Source organism: Hirundo rustica, chromosome 4 (genome assembly GCF_015227805.2).
Source record: "Hirundo rustica isolate bHirRus1 chromosome 4, bHirRus1.pri.v3, whole genome shotgun sequence".
Taxonomy (NCBI): Eukaryota; Metazoa; Chordata; class Aves; order Passeriformes; family Hirundinidae; genus Hirundo; species Hirundo rustica.
Genome location: NC_053453.1, coordinates 50,379,279 through 50,401,238, shown reverse-complemented (window position 1 = coordinate 50,401,238; position 21,960 = coordinate 50,379,279). Strand labels below are relative to the sequence as shown.

The window sequence follows — 21,960 nt, the reverse complement described above, 5'->3', positions numbered from 1 at the left end:
CTGTAGCGACATTTGCAGGACACTGAATCTGAGTGAAGAAGTCCCGCTAAACCCAAGCTCGCTCTGTGTAGATCTAGGCTGGGTATCACTGCTCCACACATGTAAATCTACAGAGAACCATATTTTGATTATTAGATAGCTTTGTTGATCCTGGCACAGATAATGTCATTTACAGATAACACTGGCATGTGTTACCTCAGATAACTTCAGGTTCTAAGAGATCCTTAATTTGCTCTACCCACCTCCTATGACCCTTTGCCTAGACAGAAGATCTTTAAAAAGAAGAGAAAGAGGATTTTGAAGTGGAGTGCAGTATATCACCTTGGTCTCTGCAAGACAGATTTTTTACCAATTAGCTGATCCATCTCTTTCTCAAGACAATTTCATACTGAGTGTAAAGGACTTCCCTTCTGTACCTTCTCTTTATATCTCTTCTAAATAAATATGTGTATTCATGCTTATGTTTTAACTAACAAAATCATGTTTCCAGGTTTTTATAAACCAGTAAATCAGTCAGTGACTGTACTTTTCCTCACACTTTCTGTTTTTTCATTACTTTAAGTATCTTATTCCAAAGCAGTCCCATTGTAAATCTGAAGCACTTGAGTGTGAAATTCTTTTGTTTACAATACATTATAAAAAAAGGCCTATCCAGCACAATCTAGCAATATCACCAAAGTCAATTAAATGTGTGTGATCTAAAACTTCTCTTTTACTGCCAGAAATCCCTAGTCACACCTTTTTCTTTTTTCACTGACATCTAAATTATTTCTGAAAACATATCAGACGTCCTCATCTTCAGCTCTCTTTTCTGAAGTAGTTTATGTTCTTATCAGGCATTTCTACATAAGCTTTTATTTCTTCATGAACTTACTATAATCAGTCAAATCATCCAAGAGTTCTTTAGGATACTTGCTATCCTCATTATTATGCTAAGTCTCAGTTCATAGAAAAGAGTACACAACCCAAGCAGATTTCCATATTCTAAATAAAATGTCTACTCTATTTCACACTTTTCCTTCTTAATGTTGTATGGGGTTACGGATGACTTGTCCTGTTTTAGTCTACCATACTTGCCACTGGCTCATCTTCAGGAACACGAACTTTTTTTCCAAACAAAGACATCAGTTTCTCTCTTTTCAGACTACTTAGTCACCGTATTCTTCCATCTTACTAATTTCAGCTCAATAGGCAGCGCTTCCTGATTTGTGTTCTTGCATTAATTTCCCTCAGGTGATTCCCTTTATGGCTGAAACTGGTGGAGAGAGAGAGGAGAGAGATGGTGGCGGGACAGAAGGGGGTGCAGAAATGTGGTGAGAAAGGGATGAGTGAAAAGGTAGATTAATGGAGATAGAGTGATGGGGGAGGGAGAGGCAGAGAAGGGGGGAACAGGCAGGGGGGACAGGTGTGCAGAGAAACCAAGAGAGAGGGATCAGAGGAAAGGAGAAGAAAGAAATGGAGATATTAAAGAAGGAGACCTCTATGCTCTAAATTTATATATTTCAGTAGCGTAATATTTTAAAGAATGTATTTTTTCTCCAACAAGTTCAGCTAGAAGTTCAGCTACATATTACTATTCATATATGAATATGAATAGTAATTACTTCAGCAGACAAAAATTATTGCACAAATATAAAACTTCACCACAGACTTTGAATGGATTGATGATACTCATCTGAAAAAGGATCCATTTTAAATCTTGTTCAGTGCCTAAACAAATCAAACCTATGACCAATACAGACTGCATAGCTCTGCTAAGTCTATAAAACTATAGTGATAGTACTCTGAGAAGTTCAAAGTCTTGTACTTCAAGGTCTGTGCTACAGAGAAAACTGCAGATCCACTTTAAACAGTGCTAACACTTCTGAACCTACCATCACAGCACTCTAAAACATTTCTTACTCACTCAAAATGTTGTCACACAAAAACAGTTGAATTGAAATGTGTTGTTCAGAAAGGTTTCAATATAGTACGAACAGAACACTCCCTTACTTTGTAACAAATTGCCTTTATAATACACTACAGTATTTGCCTTCCAAATTTTGAGTCTCTGGTAATTCCACTTTCCTATGTGAAACTTAAATTAAGAATCATTCAGAAGTGGGTTTTTCTTGCATTGACTTTTAAGTTTTTTAAACAGAAAAGAAGGGAATGTGAAACTCAAGGCTGCTGAACTGTGATGGGAAGATAAAACTTAAAGTAACCCCATACCACCATTCTGTTTCCCAAGCAAGTGTCATGACGAATACTGCTTCTATGTTTTGGATTTAAAATCTTTAATCTCTTTCAATATTTTTATATAACTCTGTATAATCTTTAGTCTGGGGAAAATACACGCTGGGTAAACCAGTTATTACAGAAATCTTTCAGGATAAGACCAGAGACATGAACCTGAGTCTCCATATCAGAGGTGAATTACAGGGTTATCAGCTTAACTACTGTTTTGGGCTCTCTTACACCATGCTACACAGCCATGCCATTTCTGTGGTCAGAAACTTAGATCACAAGTATCATAAAAACTATCACGGTTCAACAAGAAAAGCCGGTATTTTTTCAATGAATCTGGTTTTTGAAAAAATTACTTTAAAAAATCATTCACTTTAATTTTACTGCCAGCTGCTCTTTAGAGCTATGTGAAACATTCATGCACAACTACAGACATACAAACAGACACCTCTACTTTCTTGAAAAGAAAGATATTGATTGGGAGGGAAGAGGACATGTACCTTCGACATCATCATATCATTGATGCATGCCTCTAAGGAAAGGAACTTTTCACTGAAGCATAGATATATAAAATGGACACATAACTACCTAACTATGACTGAGCTCATTTAATTATTTTTCAGGGTTTCCTATATAGGCAAGACATAACTCCAATTTATTTGCAAAATGTCTTCAGTATGTTTTCTCCCACTTTCATTATTTTCTGGAGAATGGTGATACCCAGCCCTGTCTCATTAGTACTGAAGTAACATCCCACAACAGGGGAAAAAAAAAAAAAAAAAGGAAAAAAAAGTGTGAAGATAAAGTGAACAATTATTTACATTTATTCTTTAAGCTATAGTGGAAAATACTGACCTACTGAGAAATTGATAGGCTAGTTCACTATTGATTAAAAGTGAAACACATAAACACAGATTGATAGTGTTTCAATTGGAAAAGAGAATCTAATGATCAAAGCACTAACAGAACTGGAGATGTGTAATATTCAGCACAGTAACACACATTTATGCAATATTAATAATGTAGTCAGTGTCTAGTTACAGAATACATTGCTGTTAGCCAAAATGCATTTTCTTAATTTGGAATGTGAACTAATGTTTAGGTGTGCAAGTCTTCAGCTGTTACATTAAATGATCCCAGCTTAAGCCTGAGAATCCATTTGAAGGGATACAAGGCAAACTTCTCTTTGCATACTGTAATTGTTATTGAGACCATATGCTTACTGACCCAAAACCCTGCTCAAAAAACAACCACTTGAAAATGATGGAAAAAATCAGATTACATACGGCCAACTTCAGCACAGCAGCACAATACCAAGTACCAAATACCAAATTAAGAGACATATTACACTTCAAATGAGAAGTTGAAGTCAGGCTACTTTTTCCTTTTCTGGAAATTTTTAAGGTGGATCACAAATCTCTAATCTTAGTTCCAGGTTTCTAAGCATTTTCAAATCTAGCTAAAAACTCTTCGCATGACGCCTATGAAAACTAAAGTTAAAATATCTTTAGAAAGAAAGTAATTCTTCATATGTGACTCAAAAGTGGTTTAAATACCAACTTTAAATGAAAAACAGCTATTTTAGTCATTCATATTATTGCCAAGTTCTGTATGCTTAGAAGCAAAGGGAAAGAGATTTGTCATCAAAATTATGCTGCATTTGCCTGTGATGATCTGAATGTTACACCATGTGACTACAATTGCAGATGATTAGAAGCATGCCCTGAGCAGTGCTAAAAGTCAGGATAGCCTCCTTTGCTGCTCTGGTAAATTTGAAATAGCTCCTGACAACTCCCTATGTGAGTGTCAATTCAACTGCTTTGAAAGGTATCACCTGCCTTATAGTTACAGTGAAAATAAAGCCATCCTTTGCTGATATCTACAAGCTTTACCCAAGGTTCATCTGAAGCCAAATAATTTTGGTAGTCCAATACTGTGAAATGAGTCTGGTATACAGATTGCTTTCTATGCTTTCTATTTCTCTGAGAAAGAAAATCCTCAAAGACCCAACTTTGCAGGAATATAATGAATTGTCAGTTTTACCAAAACATTCATTTTCCTCAGGAAGATCTCAGCTGTATTTTGGACTTTTCCAAGAATCCCAGAAGACTGCAATAATGCATGCTGTATGACGGCTGCTGGAGCTACTGACAATGCTACAGCAACTTACAAGTCAAATGAAACTTATCAAGAGAGATGCACATTATGAGCTGACCTTCTGCAATAGTTGTTCTTAATTCCTCTTTAGGAATTGCGACACACAGAAACGGTGACATCTTGTGTAATTCAACAAAGTCATACTTCCAAAACAGATTTGGGTATTAGCTACCATGAAGACTAGACTCTTTTTATGCCATTTATGCCTGTGTAACTCTTTCTTGCTTGAATGACAGAGACATGGATGCTCAGTGCTGAAGTTTCTCTTTTTTTGGTTAAGCATTACCAACACAGTAAGTACCATGGACCAGGAATGGCTTCTCTTCTGAAGCAACTCATGAGTTCTGGTTCACAATTTAAGTGGGAAAATGATACACATCCCATTTATGCCTCAAGCTATCTTTCTGGGGCATGAGAGGAAATGTTTCATCACTGGATAATGACCTTGCTATTTCCTCAATAACTCTTTCCCACAAGCAAAGAGAGGAAAATAATATCTTTCCCCTACACACAGCTCTTTCATTTCATCTTAACACTTTACTTCCAACAAATAAAGCTTGATTTTTCTTGCCTCATTTTTGCTGTTTCAGGTAATATAATGGGAATCTTGTTCAAATGAGTATAACTAGTCACTGAAAAGAAAAAAAAAAAAGAAAAAAAAAAAGAAAAAAAACATCCTCCAGCATCTTAAATTCTACAGAACATCACAAAGATATTAGACACACATCAGGAGTTGTAATTTTTTGTAAGTTATTAGAGGTATCTACAATTTCTTTATGTTCTGTTCACTGTAGTCCATATTTACAATCTCAAAAGAAATATTTTTTTTTTCTGGAAAAAGAATATATTTCTGTGGAAATATATACATAACTATATACAAAAGGAATGTATTAAAATTGTTGAGATTGCAAAGGCAAGGAATATAGTTCTGGTGCTAAGTCATCCTACTAACACATAGGTATCATCCATAATCACGATTTCCTTTTATTGTGCAATGAATAGTGATCTTGGAACAGTTGAAGGCCTATCCCCTAGAATGGGGATGATTGAATAAAAACTATTTTCTTTTTGAAAATCAAAGGTATTAAAATGTGCATTGGTATTTATTAAATTAATTAAACAAGGTAAGAACAGGAACAGCAGTTTAATGTTGCATCACAGAACTGAATTCTATCCATGTCTGTTCTCCAGAAACTAACCTCTGAACATCTGAACAGATCTTAATGCATTTGAACATATAAAATGCTCCTTAATTTACGGAGAATGTTCTTCACATAGTACTTCATTAAAATGTGAAACCCTTCCTGTGAGATGCCATGAATGCTAAAAATTTGCCTTGCTTCAAAGACCAATTGAACAAATGCATGGAAGACAAAAATCCACTGGAGCTATTTAATACAAAGACAATACATCTGTTGTAGAAAGCTGATGTAAATTGCTAAAAGCTGTGAGAAACTTGCTGGAGAAATTGTTACATACTGAGTGTTTGCTTTGCCACTATATTTTTCTAAGAATAGGCTCTTAACTCCCAGTCAAAACTGGAGAAGAGTACTTTGCTAGACAGACATTCATTCTGACCATGAAGAGCCACTCCTATAATTTTACACTAACTATATTAATCCTGTGAAAAATGAGCTCATTGAAATCATGAGATGGAAACACCAATTCAGTACATACTTCTCACCATAATATAAGAGCGCTTCAGTCAGCATTTTAAGTGGAGATATTAAAACCCTTACCCAGTCACTGAAGGGACAGTAAACTCATTAATGCTGTGAAGCAATCAGATACCATAGCAAAAAAAAGCCCAGGAGAAAAATTAATCATTCGTTTTCTAGAGAAAACTTTGAACTGTGTGCAGAAAATGAGGTTCAGGGCTAAACACTGAGTAGTAAGTTAAAAACACTGAGTAACTGCTATGAGCACTGTCTATCCTGGGCTGCAAGTGAGGAAAAGAGTACAGATTGCATCATTAAAAAAAAAAAAAAAAACATGTAATGCCTGCATTCAGTGGGATACATAAAAACTTCACTGGCAACCTTAATTTTATCATTCATAAAAAAAAGCAAACGAAAACTCCTGAAATTTCAACCTGTAGTATCATCTTGGCAAAACTTTACTAGATGATCTATCACAACCACTTTTTCCATTTACACTAATGGCATGATTTGGTGGCCCTTTATTAACCACTATTATAGCAATTTATTTTAGCACTAAAAGTAAAGGAGACAGTTTGCAAATGCATTTCACAAATATAGCAAGGAAATACAAAAATGTGAGGTTATGAATGAAAACTATATTTCAGAGCAAGTACATTTTCTTTCAATTCTACTGAATGAATTTTACTTTATTCTGCCCTATTCCTCGTAGCTTATTTCCTAAACTTCTCTCACGGTCCTCAGCACTGCTAACTGCCATTGTCAGTTTCAGTTCTTATTCCTAATCTCAATTCTTTTACCCATTTCCTTTACCAACCATTTCTAGCATTCCAGCCTCTTCAGAGTTTTACATACAGCCTTCTTGCCAAACCACTCCAAATACCTTGATTCAGGTCTCCACCTCTCTTCTACCCTCATCTCCTCAACCAGAGCATATGCCAAATCCATACCTTTAGAGGCTTCATTTTCTGCTTATGACAGGACTCCTCTCCCTCTGAAATCAAGATTTATACAGTCCTATGTGAAAGTAGGAATAGAGGAGATAGATTTAACTGCTGTGACAGGCAAACAACAGATTTATAACATGTACGTATACTACATGCCATATGCTTTATTTCCACAAATGATTTGGTTCTCTGAAGCATTACTTGTGTGCATTATGTGAGAAGATCCTTGGCAGAGCTACCACTTGCTTATGCAAGATACTACTCTGCAATAAATGTGCACAAAACAGGAAGCAGGGTGATTGCAAATCACTTACGAGCATATTTTGACAAATTAACTATCCAGATGACAAGAAGAACATGGAAGTGGGTAATTATTTGAGAAGGCTGAAAACTAAAAACAACTGCAAATCATGTTTTTAAGAAATCGTACCATACTTTACTGAAATTCTGGGATCAAACTGCTAATATGAATATGCTGGGGATGTTAATTTGCAAAAAATAAGCTAGAGATTCACTATTCATATTGAGTGACATCAAAAATAGAAAACAATGACCCTGACAAGTCAATAAGTAAGCATGGAAGACATTAAACTCGAGGGCTAACTCAGAATACCTGTAAAAATGATACTGGGAAAGTTTTATTATGAAGGTTTAAAATTCAAGCAATATGCACTGGGAAAAGACCTAGTCCAAAAGATAGTCTCAATTCTGATTTACAAAAAACTCTTCTTTTTTCTCTAAAAGGCATCTATCTCCCGGACACTTTTCATACTGTGACCATGTGAATGTTTAACAACTTAACTTATTTCAGCACTTGTCCAGGCTATGAAGGATTAGGAGAAAGTCCACATACCAATCATACCGTTCTTACAGGAGAAAGAAGTTATGAATGTGTAAACTCAAAGACTAAAGGTGATATTTGTGGTTTTGTAATGACTAGCATGTCAAAGAAAAAAAGTACAACACAAAAAAACTGTCCAGCTCCAGTACAAGAGCCTGTGGTGGCTATTTACTCCCAGGTGAAGGACTACACAATGTTTTTGCCTGAATTTCATGAGGCTCCAATGAGCCCATTTCTCCAGCCTGTCCAGGTCCCTTCTTACAGCAATTCTTCATATGAATGTTTTTTCCACAGTTTGGTGTCATCTATAAACCTGCTATATGTGATACATTGCAATCAGTACTGGGTCTTGAATCCTGAGGAACTCCTCAAGTAGATACCAGCAGCTGGATTTTGTACTGTTGATCACACTCTTTCACAGAGCAGCTAAGTTTCAATCCATCTTATCATCCTCTTATTCAGTCTCATAGCTCATCATTTTGACTGAGACTGCTCTGAAGTAAAACACCACAGGTTTCCCCTTGTCCACAGACAGAGTTTTCACATTGTAAAAAGCAATTAAGGCTGATGAGGCATGATTTAAACTTAGTAAATACATACTGTTCTCAATTGTGTTCTTATCCTTTGTGAGAGCAGAATTCACATCCATGAGGATATGCTCATATCTAGGACTTAGGATAGACTGGTGAACAGGTGACCCCCGAACTTCCTTTTGCTCTTCCTGAATATGGGCATTACATTTTCCTTTTTCAGTCATCAGAAACATCCCATGTTTGACACAATCCTCCAAAAATTAACAGTGGCCTCACAGTAATATTGGTTCCTTGAATGTAAGTATTTCCCTGATCTTTCTCTACTGTGGGGACTCTTTCGAAAGCTAGTAAGTCAAATTTTATAGCCAAACAACCAAAGCAGAAAAGGCAAAGAGTCATTGCCTTTTCCATGAGCTCTGTCACTAGGTCTTTTGCCCCACCAAGCACTGAGTCCATACTTTCTTTTGATGTCAATATATTTACTTCTGCCTTTCCTATCTTCCTAAGTTTCAACTCCAGCTAATGTTTTCTAATTTGTTTCTTATACACCTGGAGCATTTTCTATAAACCTCATGTGATACATCATGCATTTTAAGCAATTTTCATGTATCCCTAACATCAACCATCCAGAATTCTGCCTCTTGGCCAGCTAATCTACTGATTATCGATTAATACCTACTGTCTACTGCTTCTGAATTAGTCCAAACCAGATATACAACAGACGGAAGGAAATTCTACCCAAATTTAGCTTCAACCTACCTATTTAAGTGGTCATTTTTAATATATTTTACATATACTTTCAATTCAATTGTTTTCCTGTTCTTTAAAGTTTACCTAAAAAATATTTAAATTAGGGACATCTTTCAACTTGAAAGAAAAGCATTCAATATCCATCTTGGGGTGAGCTCAGTCACTGTCTAAGCCCCCTAACTTACTAGATCTCCATTGCCTGTAACAGGAACTTAGACACCTAGCACTGACATCAACACAATAGTTGCCACTGGCTGTTTTAAAAAGGGGACTAAATTTTACTCAAGATGTCATTTTGAACATTTTTTCTTGCTAAAGAAAATGCATGTGAAATAAATAGGAAACATTGTAAAATAATTATAATAAAAGCATAACCTTGTAGAATTAAATCTCACAGAATCTTTCTTACAGTAATATCTGTACATTATTAGAAATTCATAGATGTTAAGTGAGGTGCAGAACAATTGTTATATCACTTCTTAATGCAAAGTGATCATACAGAAAATACTGTAACTAAGAAAAAGTAATTAAAAACTATAAAAAAAGGTCTTCCAATAAAGGCTAAAAGGTTTAAAAAAATGTATTCCCTACTTCCCGAAAGGGTCCACGTACATGAAAATGTCACATCAGTAGGCAGAAATTAACACTACTTACTGTGCCTCACACATTTAACATTAAAAGCTGTCAATGTATTTTACCATGAAGTGTTGGTGTAGGATTAGGATGTGTACTCTAATTGGAAGTGGCCAGCATAGAAATTCCATGGCAGAAGGGAATTCCAGCTGTGGAACTCCTGTATCTGTCACCTCCCTCCCCAGTTGGGCAGACTAAGTTTGCTTAAGAAAAGGCTCTGTAACTGCACTCTACATTACACTATCCTCTACAGATTATATACCAGTAGCATATGGTATGCTTCAACTAGTGCCTTTGTCAGAAAAATGAAAAAAAATGGCCTAGAGCTGTAAGCACTCCTTAGCAGCTCATCCATGAATACTCACACAAACTGAAATTGAGGCAAATAAAATAATCTACCTGTAGAGTTTTAGAAACATGGCTATGTCCTGGATCTCTACTGCAGGGACTGTAAAAACACCTGCCCTAAAAGCATGCATATTTGCTCTTCATAAAATTTCCAATCTTCACAAGATAGCAGACCCTTCAGGTAACAACATCCTTCATTCCCTTTCATTTATTTCCCCTCTTAGTTTTACTATAACATTACCACTTAAAACAGTAATGTCATGCCAATGTCAAAAATTTACAAAGCAGCATTAATTCTACTGAATTACCAAACCTCTAAAATTATAAATGTTGGACAAGAGGGGAAACATGGTGATAACTGCATTGACTTCATAGAGTCTTCTGTGGAATCAGACACTAGCCATCTAGTGGCTAAGAATTCTACAAGAATTCTAAAAGTATTGTTTTAAGTTACAGACACTTCAACCTTCTGAAGGTTTTTCCTTACCTTCTACTTTTAGCATGTTTAACATGCTAACATGTTTTAACATGTTTAACATGTTGTCAAATTTCCCTTACAAGTCTGCCTGATTCCATCATAAAATCCATCAGTCCTCCCAGTACAGTTACCGTATCCTATCTAAGGGCAGATAAAATCACCTTGGTAGATTTTACACTAGATCTACAGTTCTTGGTGGTCATTTTTTGCACTTGGTCTAACATTTTAGAAAATTAATAGAACATACACTTGACCAATAGTCAGAAAACTGTTTCTGGAGTAAGGAGAAGTGAGAGGTTTATCCATAGAGTTTAACTACAGAGCTTGAATCTGGGATCATACTGAACTCTTAGGGAAGATTTATTACACAGACTTTGAGCATTGCCTTGCCCTTAACCATCTATCAGATGTCCTGGATATTGTTATATTGCTATCTCTACATATTGTAAATATTTCAAACTAGAGAAGAAATCTAAGGAGTTCAATAGATAAAATGTTGTCTGAACTTTGATTGAAAGCATTTATCAAAAACAATAATAAAAATAAATCTAAGAAGGGTAGATGATAACAAAATGAAGGCTAAGAGAAGCTCACACATTTGAAAGGGCAAACAAACAGAGTCAAAGCAGCAGTCAACTATCACTAATATGAAAAAGCATAAATTTACTGTTGTCCTGATTATTAGGTTGCATTCCATACTGAAAGGCTGAAAGAAGAAAGATTAAATAAGTCCTCAAAAGAATTAGGTTACCTATTCTAACAGGATAAAGAAGGTAATTGGGAAATCTGGAAATGTTGTTCTGTGCTTAGGACATTGGTACAACCCCCTTCATTAATTAAAAGCAGTACAACTAAAATTAGAAATAAATATAGATTAACTGGATGCCCCACTGAACGATATAATACTTTCCATTTTATTACCTGTTGTCATGGGTTAGTACAGTTTGGTTTTTTAGTTATAGAAGAATGTAGAATAATTCTCCAGGTCAGGACCTGGGAATTGCTTTAGAAAGGACAGGGACTTATCAGAGGCTTAGTTAGAATATTGGCATTTGTTTTGACTACTGAAAAATTGTTGGCTACAACTTTGGGAAGTACCATATAAAACCCGTTGATTTCCTGCAGGTTGGCCCTTTTCCTTTTTTCCTTTGGCCAGAGAGAGACAGGTAACATCGAGTTGGACCTGCTGCTCCCCCTTTTGGGCTGAGCTGGCCTGAGGCCTGGCCAGATTCCATCGGCTTCGAGGTAGGGGCGGAAGAAGAGGTAGCTGCTTTACAACAACTACTTTCTCTAAACTTCCCTGGAGCAGGGGGAGATCTCTGCTGGGCCCTGATAAGAGCTATGGGCACCGTTTAGGCTGAGGCCGCCCCGACTTACACCAAGGGATGGGCTGAGAAGGCATTTATGATCCTGCCTGGGGTTTTTTTGTGATTCTGGACTGCCTGGGTGCCCTGATCTCTGATGTTTCTGTGTGAGTTCTTCCTCCCTCACCAGCTCAGCCTTTAATGTCTAATACCACGAGCTACAGAGGGAGAGACAAAGACTCTAGGCATTTAACCCTTTCCTGGCAACATGAAGCTTCCAGAGCTTGGCCCTTCTCTGAGTGAGTAAGAAAGGACAGAGTGAACATAAAGAAAAAAACAGCATGAAGTCAGTAGAGCAAGAGCGAAAAGACTATTGGGACAGAGGGTTGAAGAATTGGTTATTCCATTCTTACTTGAGCCATGGAAATGAACTCTATATTTAGATCATTCCTTTAAATCATGGGAAAGATATGCATTTGGGGAGATGATTGTTCAGAGTTGTGTGTAGATTTGAGCAAAGGTGTTTGCGATAAGTAATATTAATCCTTTAAGATGCTTGAACAGAGAAAGATGAGAAGCCCCCTGTGCCAGTGAAGAAGTGAGAAGATATCTCTGTTCCTTGAGATGAACAATGCTTTGGAGCTATTCATCCTGAAAAGGTGACACCCCAGTATCCAAAAGTCTAAGACCCATGACCCATAAGCAGCTTGGGAACTTGCTAATGGGAGGGGTCACAAAGGCAGGTTTCTCCGGGCGGTTGTTTTTGTGACAGTTTAAAACCCGCAAGAGAACTGTTCTAAGTTGTCAGTGGGATCCATGACTCTAAGAGAGACTCTTCCCCTAAAGAATTGATAAAAGACTATTGTCAGATAGTGAAACTGACTGAAAATTACAAGTTTTGTCTCTTTATGTTGTTTTGTAGGAAAGTTAACAGTTAGTAAGGGGAGGGAAGAGTGTTTTTGAAGTTTCATTCTGTTTTAGGTTTTTTCCCAACTTTCTTTTTTCTATTCTTTTAGTGTGTGTTAATAAAGCTATTTGTTCATTTTTAAAGTTGAGCCTGCTTTGTTTTTCTCCTAGTCTCTCTCCCACAAGAAAAGAGTGAGTACTAAGACCAAAATTACCAAAATTCACCAAGAACGTGAAACCACTACACCTGTGCTCGTTGTCTGAAATAAATACCTTGGAACTTTGTGAGTCCAGAACTCTGATACTGCAAGTCTCACATAATGCAGTCTCCTTATAAATGAACATGAGAAAGTTCCCCTTACTTTAAACAATGATAGTTGTAATGATTAAGAGAAATACTTCCCTTATTCTTGTTGATCCATTTGTATTCAAATTATAACATGAAAAAACTTTAAAACTGTTAACTAAAGCTTCATAAAGTATTTCAACATTTTAAATACTTCCTGCTCTACAAGGCCTACCAAGTGATCTGTTTTTGCAAAGGAAGCTGAATGAATCAGAGGGCTCTGCACAAGGACAGAAGAGGATCTGTGTGGTTTTCACCATGCACCGAGGCCATCAGGCTAAACTGTGGCTTTGCTGCAAGCAAGACACTGCTCTGAGAAACAGATGAGGAAACAGATTGCAACTCCCAGACTGACAATCTGCTTGCCGTGTTTTTTACACTTTGGAGGAGAAATAACTTGGGTCAGGCCTATGCACGGTGTAGCTGTGCTAAGTAAGGCTGAGCAAAGAATTAAGCCATTCCCTGCCACAGTGCCAAGTGTGGAAGGGGAAAAAACCAGCTCCAGGCAGGCTGCTCCACCCTCTCATGCTGAGTAATGGCAGCAGCCAACAAAGAGCAAAAAAGGGCCAATTCAACCATCCCTAGGCTACTCTGTGCCAGTTCATATTAATTAATATTAAATTCTGTTAAAAATCCAAAGCTTTTTTTTAACATGTGCAGTTTAAAAATACTAAAAATTAGTGCATAATCAAAAATTATCCATTCCTGCTAGTAAGTTATTTTTCCTAAAAAATATTTGAAAGAAGCTAAGGCTGTTGCTATCTAACAATGAAAAACTGGTCAATCAATTAAAACTTGCTATGTATACAGAGATAATCAAATCAAGTAAACTAAAAATACCAGGTTTGTTAGAAACACTTTACTCTTTCTGTGTGTTAAATCTTTTAATATGCATGTAAGGATTTGGGATACAGAAATTAAATGATACATTCTATTAGAGAGACTGTGGGATTTTAGTGCTAAGTTTTTGTGTTTACACTAGAATAATATAAGAGCCAGTGAAATCACATTAAAAATATGTGAAAATTTTATTTGCAGTCTGAAAAAAAAAATCCCTAATTCTAAATTTAAAAAAACTTTTTTTTTTTTTTTTTTTTTTTAAATACAAAACATATTTAGTATACTAATATATGACAATTCCAGGCAGTGGGATCCACAAAGAAACAGAAAAAGTAAATTTAGACATAAGTCTTCTAAACTTGGAATGTTTTATAAGGTGTCTCAACATAGTAAAAGAAGAGACTCCTGTCCTGCACTAATGTTTTGGGTTAGAGACTATAGGCAAAATATGTAACACAACTTTAGATGCCCTAGTGTATCACACCGGTAATTTAGATGTATCTCCAGAGTTCCTGGTTCTTTGTCAAAGTCCATCAGTCCAGTTCAGAAAACACCTGGGCACCTAAAGTACCAGTAAGTACCCAAGTTTAATCAACTAAATTACATCTCGGGTACTTGCTCTAGTATGTTGCTATGCCTTATGCTGATCTTTGCACCTGAAGAATTCACCTTCACTATATTCACCCGCAATCTTTATAATAAAGAGCCAACTATGGAAATTGAGGCAGGGGGCAGAAACTGACCCAGAGCAGCCTTCCAAAGCTTCTCCTGAGCTGAAATGAGTTACAGAGTCCACACAGTCAATCACTGATTTGTTGTCATTGTTTTAGATAAACCAATTTGGACATGAGGTATTATGTAGTACGTATTACAGATATCTGGGTGTGTATGATGTCTTAATTAAGCATACATCATTTTTATGCACTTAGCACATACTCTAAGCATATGTTTAAGTTCTTGCAGGAATTCAGTCATACATTTATATGTGTGCTTAAATGGCATTTCAGAACAGAGCTGTTTTCCTGAACTGTTGTCATAATTTAATGTCTTAGGAGTTAGAAGTCAGGCCTTTAAAAATTATATCATTTAGTCTGTAATTAGCGTCAACAAATAGGTTCAACTATAGAATACCCGTATAAAAATTTGCTCTATTTTCCCCCCAAGTACCATAAAACACTTTAACCGTTCAGGAAAAAAAAGCTGTTATAAAATTGTAAATAGGATGTCAGAGCTCAGATAGTTTGTTCATTGGTTCAGATAACAATCAATGTGTATTTGTCAATTTATGAATATTAAATTTCATTCACGGGGCTCATAATTACTGTAAAGCAAATTTCCACAAAAAAAAAAGTGTCTGGCCATAGAGAGTTCAGTCACATAAACTGAGTTGTCTCCAGCACTTTGAAGAAATCCAAAGGGACAATGTACTCCTACTACCTAGACCAACACCTCAGGCACAGTATTAGTCCATATGCATGCTAAAAGAACTGGACCTTTTCAACCTAACATTAGAAACAGCACTGCCAATAGGAGAAAAAAACGCAATGTGGACCTTTCTCACCACAATGAGACACGTACAGTCCCGGGGCACCATTTTAGAAACTGAGCAATAATTATGATCAACAAAACAGGAGGAGTTACTGTCAAAATACTCCTAAAAATTAAATAAAATTAAGAAATTTACGTCCTTATATTTTTCTCTCTTGCTTTTTTTAAAACAACTTTTAAAAGTTTTTATTCTAATAAACTGTATGCAAAAATACCAATATAGCTCTACTAGTGAACTTCTTTGGGTTTTCTATTTAAATAAATCTTTGGATCCCCCCTCAAATTCAAACTGTACAAGTATGGCTCTTCTACAACTTTGTTATTTTCAGTAAGTGTTGATTTCCCAAACACAATCAGAATGTTCATGTGACTCTCATATTGTTTCCATGTTTTCTGTATCAAGACAGATCCAACCTTAATCTTGCATGTCATTCTGGACTTAATCCATAATTAATGGCATCGGTTAGATCATGGAACATCTCCAATAAAAAAAAGAAAAAAAAACCCCAATGTCAAAATACCCGTCACATATAATTCTTTCTTGAAAAGCATTTACTATAATGCATAGTAGTTTCTGCTTTGAGCATTCCTGCTGAACCCTCCAAATAGTCTTATGCTTCATAGTGTGTTAGATTGTGAACATTTAAGCATCACCATTACTGAAGTCTTTCAAAATTAGAAATATTTCATCATACAGCTGGATGCAGGATATAGCTGAAAGTTCACTCTTAATTTTTGAAGTTGCATTTACAGAAGCCATTCTTGTTAACATTAATAAGAAATGCCATAAATAGTATATGTTTTACTCAGCTTTACTTCTCTTCAAGCTAAGTGCACTTCCAGGAAAAAAAACAAAACAAAACAAAACAAAACAAAAACAAAAGCCAGTTGACTTTACAACCTAAAATTCTTCAATCCTGAGTAACAAACAAGGACTGTGATGACCCATCTGTATATACAAAACCCATGGTTCACATGTTCTGTGTACACAACATACAACAATGCTGTTTAATAAAGGAAGGCAAGCACAAGCAAATACACCCCCTCTGGATATACAGAATTCACAATACACAACATGAAATTAACAGTGCAAGAATAGAGCACAGGCACTAGCCCTGGAGAAAGCCACTACAAACCATGCATTAGAACTAGATTATAAATGGCTAGTCATTGTACCAAAGTGAACTTACTTCTGTACTTAGAAAAGTGGGTATCATATTTCAAATTCAACTGATTATCTAACGTACTTCTTCCTAAGCAGCCTACTCGAGTACAGTACAAAAAAGCAATCACATGGTGTGTTTTGATCTTGGTCAATGGGCTAGTAATTCAACAGTGGCGCAAAATCTAATTGAACTGGGGCACCACAGAACTTTGGTAAACTATAAATACCTGAACTGTTGTTTCTCTCAGGACTAAATCTAGCTTTAAAATAGCAAGATTTTATAATACAGTTTCAACTCTAAAGAGTATAATTTGAAGAGCTAACATTAAATCTTTCCTGATAGAGATCTTGGAAATTATATAAATACATTGACAAGAAGGCACCTGGCAACAGAATCACCAACATATTTTCATTTAATCAAGTTTCATTGTGCTAGGCCTTTTCTTCCTTTAAGGAACAAAAAAACCAAACCAAATTCCCAATTTGTTAAAGTTCTAGGTCAACAGTGTTTCTGTTCATTTTGTCTTCTGTTCCTATGCCTAGTTTAGTGTTGAACACTAGGACTAGACTGTGTGCTGCAGACCTTCTCTGTTCTGAATATAGCCAAATGCCATAAATGATTGTGACAATGCTCTGACTTAAGAGCATTATGAAACTTACGATCAAAGCTATGCTGTAGATCGAAGGAGATACAACTAATGACTGAAGTTATCACCCAACATGGCCAGTAACCCAGTTTCACTCCACTAAATCCAGGTAGCTTGAAAGTAATGCTGCTCTTACCTAACCTGCTAAGTTTTACACCTCCTCTTCCTCGATGATAAAAAAAAGAGTCCCTTTCTTTGTTTTGCAGGCTTATTACGATGGCATGCCTAATTTCTTCTGCAAGCGAGGGTAGTAGCTATGGGTGAGGGTATGGGGTAAAGCTATGTCTTTTTACACCGAATTCCATGATGATGCCTTGTCTGCGATGAACACTTCCATCTGTGATTAAAGTAGCAATTTGAAGATGGAAATATCAAATGAAGGGTAATTAATACACGGTATGTATTAGCCCAGCAGTCAAAACATAAGTTCTGCACCACAGCTAGTTAACAGAATGAACAAGGACCCTGCAGACGCATTGAAGGCAGGAAATTCAGTACCACTGTATTAATAAAATGACTGCCTGTGACTTTAAACCCTGGCATGCTTGTACTTGGCGAGAGAGTGAACGATTTATTGTTACTATGAAGGATGCGGGAATGGAAATGAAGATGAGAGGGGCGATGATAATGATGAGAGGGAAGAACAGGTTAATATCCCCAGAATTTGATGGGGAACGATGTCCCTACCTCAATAAGCTGGACAAGGGAATAGCTCCAGATCCACTGCCCAGGATCCCTCCTTTCCTCCCAGAGAGGAGTTTCTCCACCAGAGCCACATTCCCAGTGCGAGCAGCTTCCAGCAGTTCCTGGTCCTTCCCCATGGTCGGGAACCAAGCAGCCCCCCACGGGAGAGCTGCACCCCGGGCCACAGCGGCCCCCTCCCTCCACAGAACGGTCTCCCCTCCCCAGACCCTGCCTCAGAGCAGAGCACAGCAGAGATTCCTGCAGTCCCTTCCAGACCAGCAGGAGCAGCAGCAGGAGGGAGGAGGAGAATCACCTCCTCCTAGTTTCACTGGATCATTTCTGGGTGGAGTGTGGAAGAAGGGGGGAGGGAGGGAAGAGAGGGAGGACGAGGCCAATAAAGAACCTCCCCCCCTCTCCCCTGCACACACAGCCCCGGCCGGGAGGATGGGGCGGGGGGAGCGGGCAGCCGCGGCCCTTGTGGCCGGACGGGCCGCCGGGGATAACGACCCTCACAGATGGACGGACGGACGGACGGAAGCGGGGAGGAGCGGGCGGAGGGAGGAAGCGCAGCCCTGCCGTGCCAGGCCCGTTGCTGAGGAGACGCGGCTGGCGCGCTCCCAGTGGCTGCCCGGGCGCGGCGCCCCCTCCGCCCGCCCCGGCGCTCCGCCGGCCCCGCGCTCCACTGCGGTGCCGGCAGCGCCGCCCGCCCCCCCGCCCCGCCAGGTGCGCCGGCCGCGCCCTCGCGGCGGCTCCCGGCGGCCTCAGGGCCGCGCCGCGCCGCGCCGGGCCGGGCCGGGGACGGCTGCCCGCGCTGGGCAGGGGGGGCGGGTGCCGGGGCGCGAGGGGCTGAGGGCAGAGGGGCCGCGGGAGCGGAGGGACCAGAGGGCGGGCTCCTGCGGCGGGCACCGAGGGACAAGCACCCGCCCTCGGGGCGATTTGTCAGCAGGTGCGGGCGGGGCGAGGGGCCCGTGTCACAATGCGCGCGTGTGTGCGAGGCGGGGGCGTGAACGGGGATTCTTGCCCTTCCGGGGACGCGGCGGGAGCCCCGCACGGGCAGCGCCGGCTCCGCTGCGCGAAGCGGTGCGGGCAGACAGGAAAACATGGGCCCGCGGGGGTCAGGAGCGAATCGGGCGGCCGGGACTGCCGGCACCTGCCGCACGCCGGGGTCGCGGCTGCTCAGTGTTCCCAAGGATAGAAGGTATAACTGAACTGGTATCAAATCCAGTCAGCCCTTCTGGAGCTCCCGGTTCTGTTAGAGGCGTTTTAAATTGTGTGACTTTTCCGGGCACCGAAATTAATCATTCCTCATGGATTTTGGGTTTTTTCAAGCCGTGCTGAAAATACTCAGTGCTGGCCAACTCATAGGTACATCCTTGACAAATGCACCGTTTGATACTGTGCATATGTGAGAACTAAATTGTAGCCCCGTGTTCCTGTTTTAGTTTAGTAATTGGTGTAGATAGGCAAGTTATGATTCCTCACCGTTCCCACACTGGGGTCAGTGACGTTCTCCCATGTGTTCGCGAGAAACAATGGGAGCAATGGCAAAATAACACCGTTTTAGGCAGGATTATAATGTTAAGTTTTTTGAGAGTGCTTATTACATCAAACCTATGGTACATTAAAGGCAGCGGTTAAGATCCTTGTTGATTTCACAAATTATTTGTTTTAGTCCATGTCAGTTACAGTTCTACAGTTTTGTGTTTCTATTAGCTAATTAAGGAATTTTAGTATCTTAAAAATTGATAGAAATTTCATTCTGGAGTCTGATTTTCTCTTACAAAGGAAAAAAACCAATCCTTTTGGAGACCTATCATTTCAATAAAGTCATCCACAGAAACAAACTGTATGCTTTAGCTTGAAAATGTAATTTACACAGTTTGTCATTTTGAGGATGTAAAATGATGTCTTCTCCAATATTGTCAGCAGGACACAGAAATGAACACATGTATAAAATTATTAAGGACCCTGTAACTACATCTTTTTTTATTGAAAGAATCTGATATAAATAGCAATTTTAAGGCCTGATTCTATGATCACAAGGGTTTCATTGTGGTTTGAATATATAAATGTATAATCACATGAATTAGGATTTATAAAGTCCTTAGTCACAGCAGAGTCACAGTGGAAAACTAATTTAAAGCTGGACTATGAAGTTGTGTCTTGTTGCCAACCACTTGACCATTGACTAGTTCAAAGAAGTTAGCTATAAACTAAGAGCACCCCTGCATTCTGAATTCTTGTTAGGGTTGCCATAATTTTCCTGTATTCCTGCCTTGCTTTTGATTTTGTATGCAATCACATGCATTGCCTGATAAACACCTTCTCACATGTATCCTCTGCATGCTCTGCATGAAGAGATTCCTTCCAAGTTTGCTGAGAGCCTCTGAAGAGGTGCCAGTATTCGGTGAAGAGCTAATCATAAGGCGGCAGCAGTGTGTGCATAAACCTGCACATTTGTTAAAAAATAGATTAGAAGCAGATACTAAGGAAAATCTCAGGTTTTCAAGCATTTGTATTGTTTATGTGTTTGGATCAGCAGATGGCAAATATGACTCAATATAAATGTTACATAATTCTTCTAGGGAAAATAGAATCTCAAGACTGTGCTCTAATTGAAATGATCTTCCAGAAAGCTGTTGAGGAACAGTATGGAGAATCAACATAGAAATATCAATGGAGCAGATGCATACAGTAGCCAGCAAATTCAGAAAGATTTTATGAATGTAGCAAGGCTCAAAACCCCAGTAAACTCATAGTCTAGTGCCCAAAAGAAACCTGTGAAGGCCAAATAGAAGATTTAGTTTCATTAACAAATAGGGCAGAACAGAGTAATTCTGTCAATTTGAAAAGTAAAAAGAAATGTAAGCAGCACTATTTAATGGAAGGGTTAAACGTGGATAAATTCAAAGAGCTATTGAAGCAAAGAATTGAGAACACAGGCTGGTCTGTTTCCAGGGATGAAATTGACAGTGGACTGTAGAAAGAAAAACAAAATATCTAGACTGAGTTCAATGTAAATTGTCAAACCTATTCATTAGATTCAGCGGACTCCTTTGTGTTTATAAATGTCTTAGGTTTATTGCTCCTGCTAATATCAGGACGACACTGTGGAGTGTTAAAAGGTGTATGTATGATAAATAAGTGAATTAGACATAGAATGTAGAAACATAGCTGTATAATTTGCAGTAGTTACAGATGAGGAAAAAAATAGTAAAACAGCAAAAATATCTTTCAAAATGTTATATGCTTTTTGAGCAGTGATGTTCCATATCACAGCAGAATTTTGATTCTATGATTTTAGTATTTGTGAAGACATTTTAAGTTATGACCACTGCAGCTGTCAAAGTGGCATCACACCTTCAATCTCAAAATTTCTCTCAACACAACATATGCTTTTCCTTCTGTTTTCTTCCATTTTCTAAAGTACCAGAGAGAGCACTTATCCCACCTAAAAATTCTTTAACAGGTTTGTAATTTGAAAGAACTAGAAGTGACTGTAAAAAGTAGAGAGTTTCCTTAATGTTTTTACAATGCAACTATCACTCAGCTTTGTTCTCGTATCAGGGTGGCAACTTCTTCATTTCTTCCTCCTGCAGCCTCCTGAATTAAAGGCAAATTAAGTGGGTGCTTTCTAACATTCCATGATTTTTCCCTCTCTATTTTCAAGCAGATGCATGGGAGTACAAAAAACTGAGTTGCAGGTATTGAAGAAAACCACTAAATCCGTTAGATTAAAAAAAAAAAAAAAAAAAAAAAGTTGTGTGGAATAGCAAACATATTGATATCATATTTCAGGACTATGTATTATCAATTCTCTCACGTAAATATATAGGGAAGGACAAAGATCCCAATTACAGATTCTGAGGGGTATTCTGAGACAGCACAAAATGCTAGAATGAACCATCAGCTCTTTTTGACAGCAAAAAATAAATTAGCATTAAATAAG

The 21,960-nt window shown here is 38.2% G+C and overlaps 1 protein-coding gene across 1 annotated transcript in view; it reads right to left on the bottom strand.

Moving 5' to 3' along the window:
- Positions 1 to 18,148, bottom strand: part of ANKS1B (ankyrin repeat and sterile alpha motif domain containing 1B) — a 431,424-nt gene extending 413,276 nt beyond the window's left edge. The window contains 1 exon segment of the mRNA XM_058420203.1: positions 18,015 to 18,148. Coding sequence (XP_058276186.1) covers positions 18,015 to 18,148 — 134 coding nt within the window.
- Between the last annotated feature and the right edge of the window lie 3,812 nt (positions 18,149 to 21,960).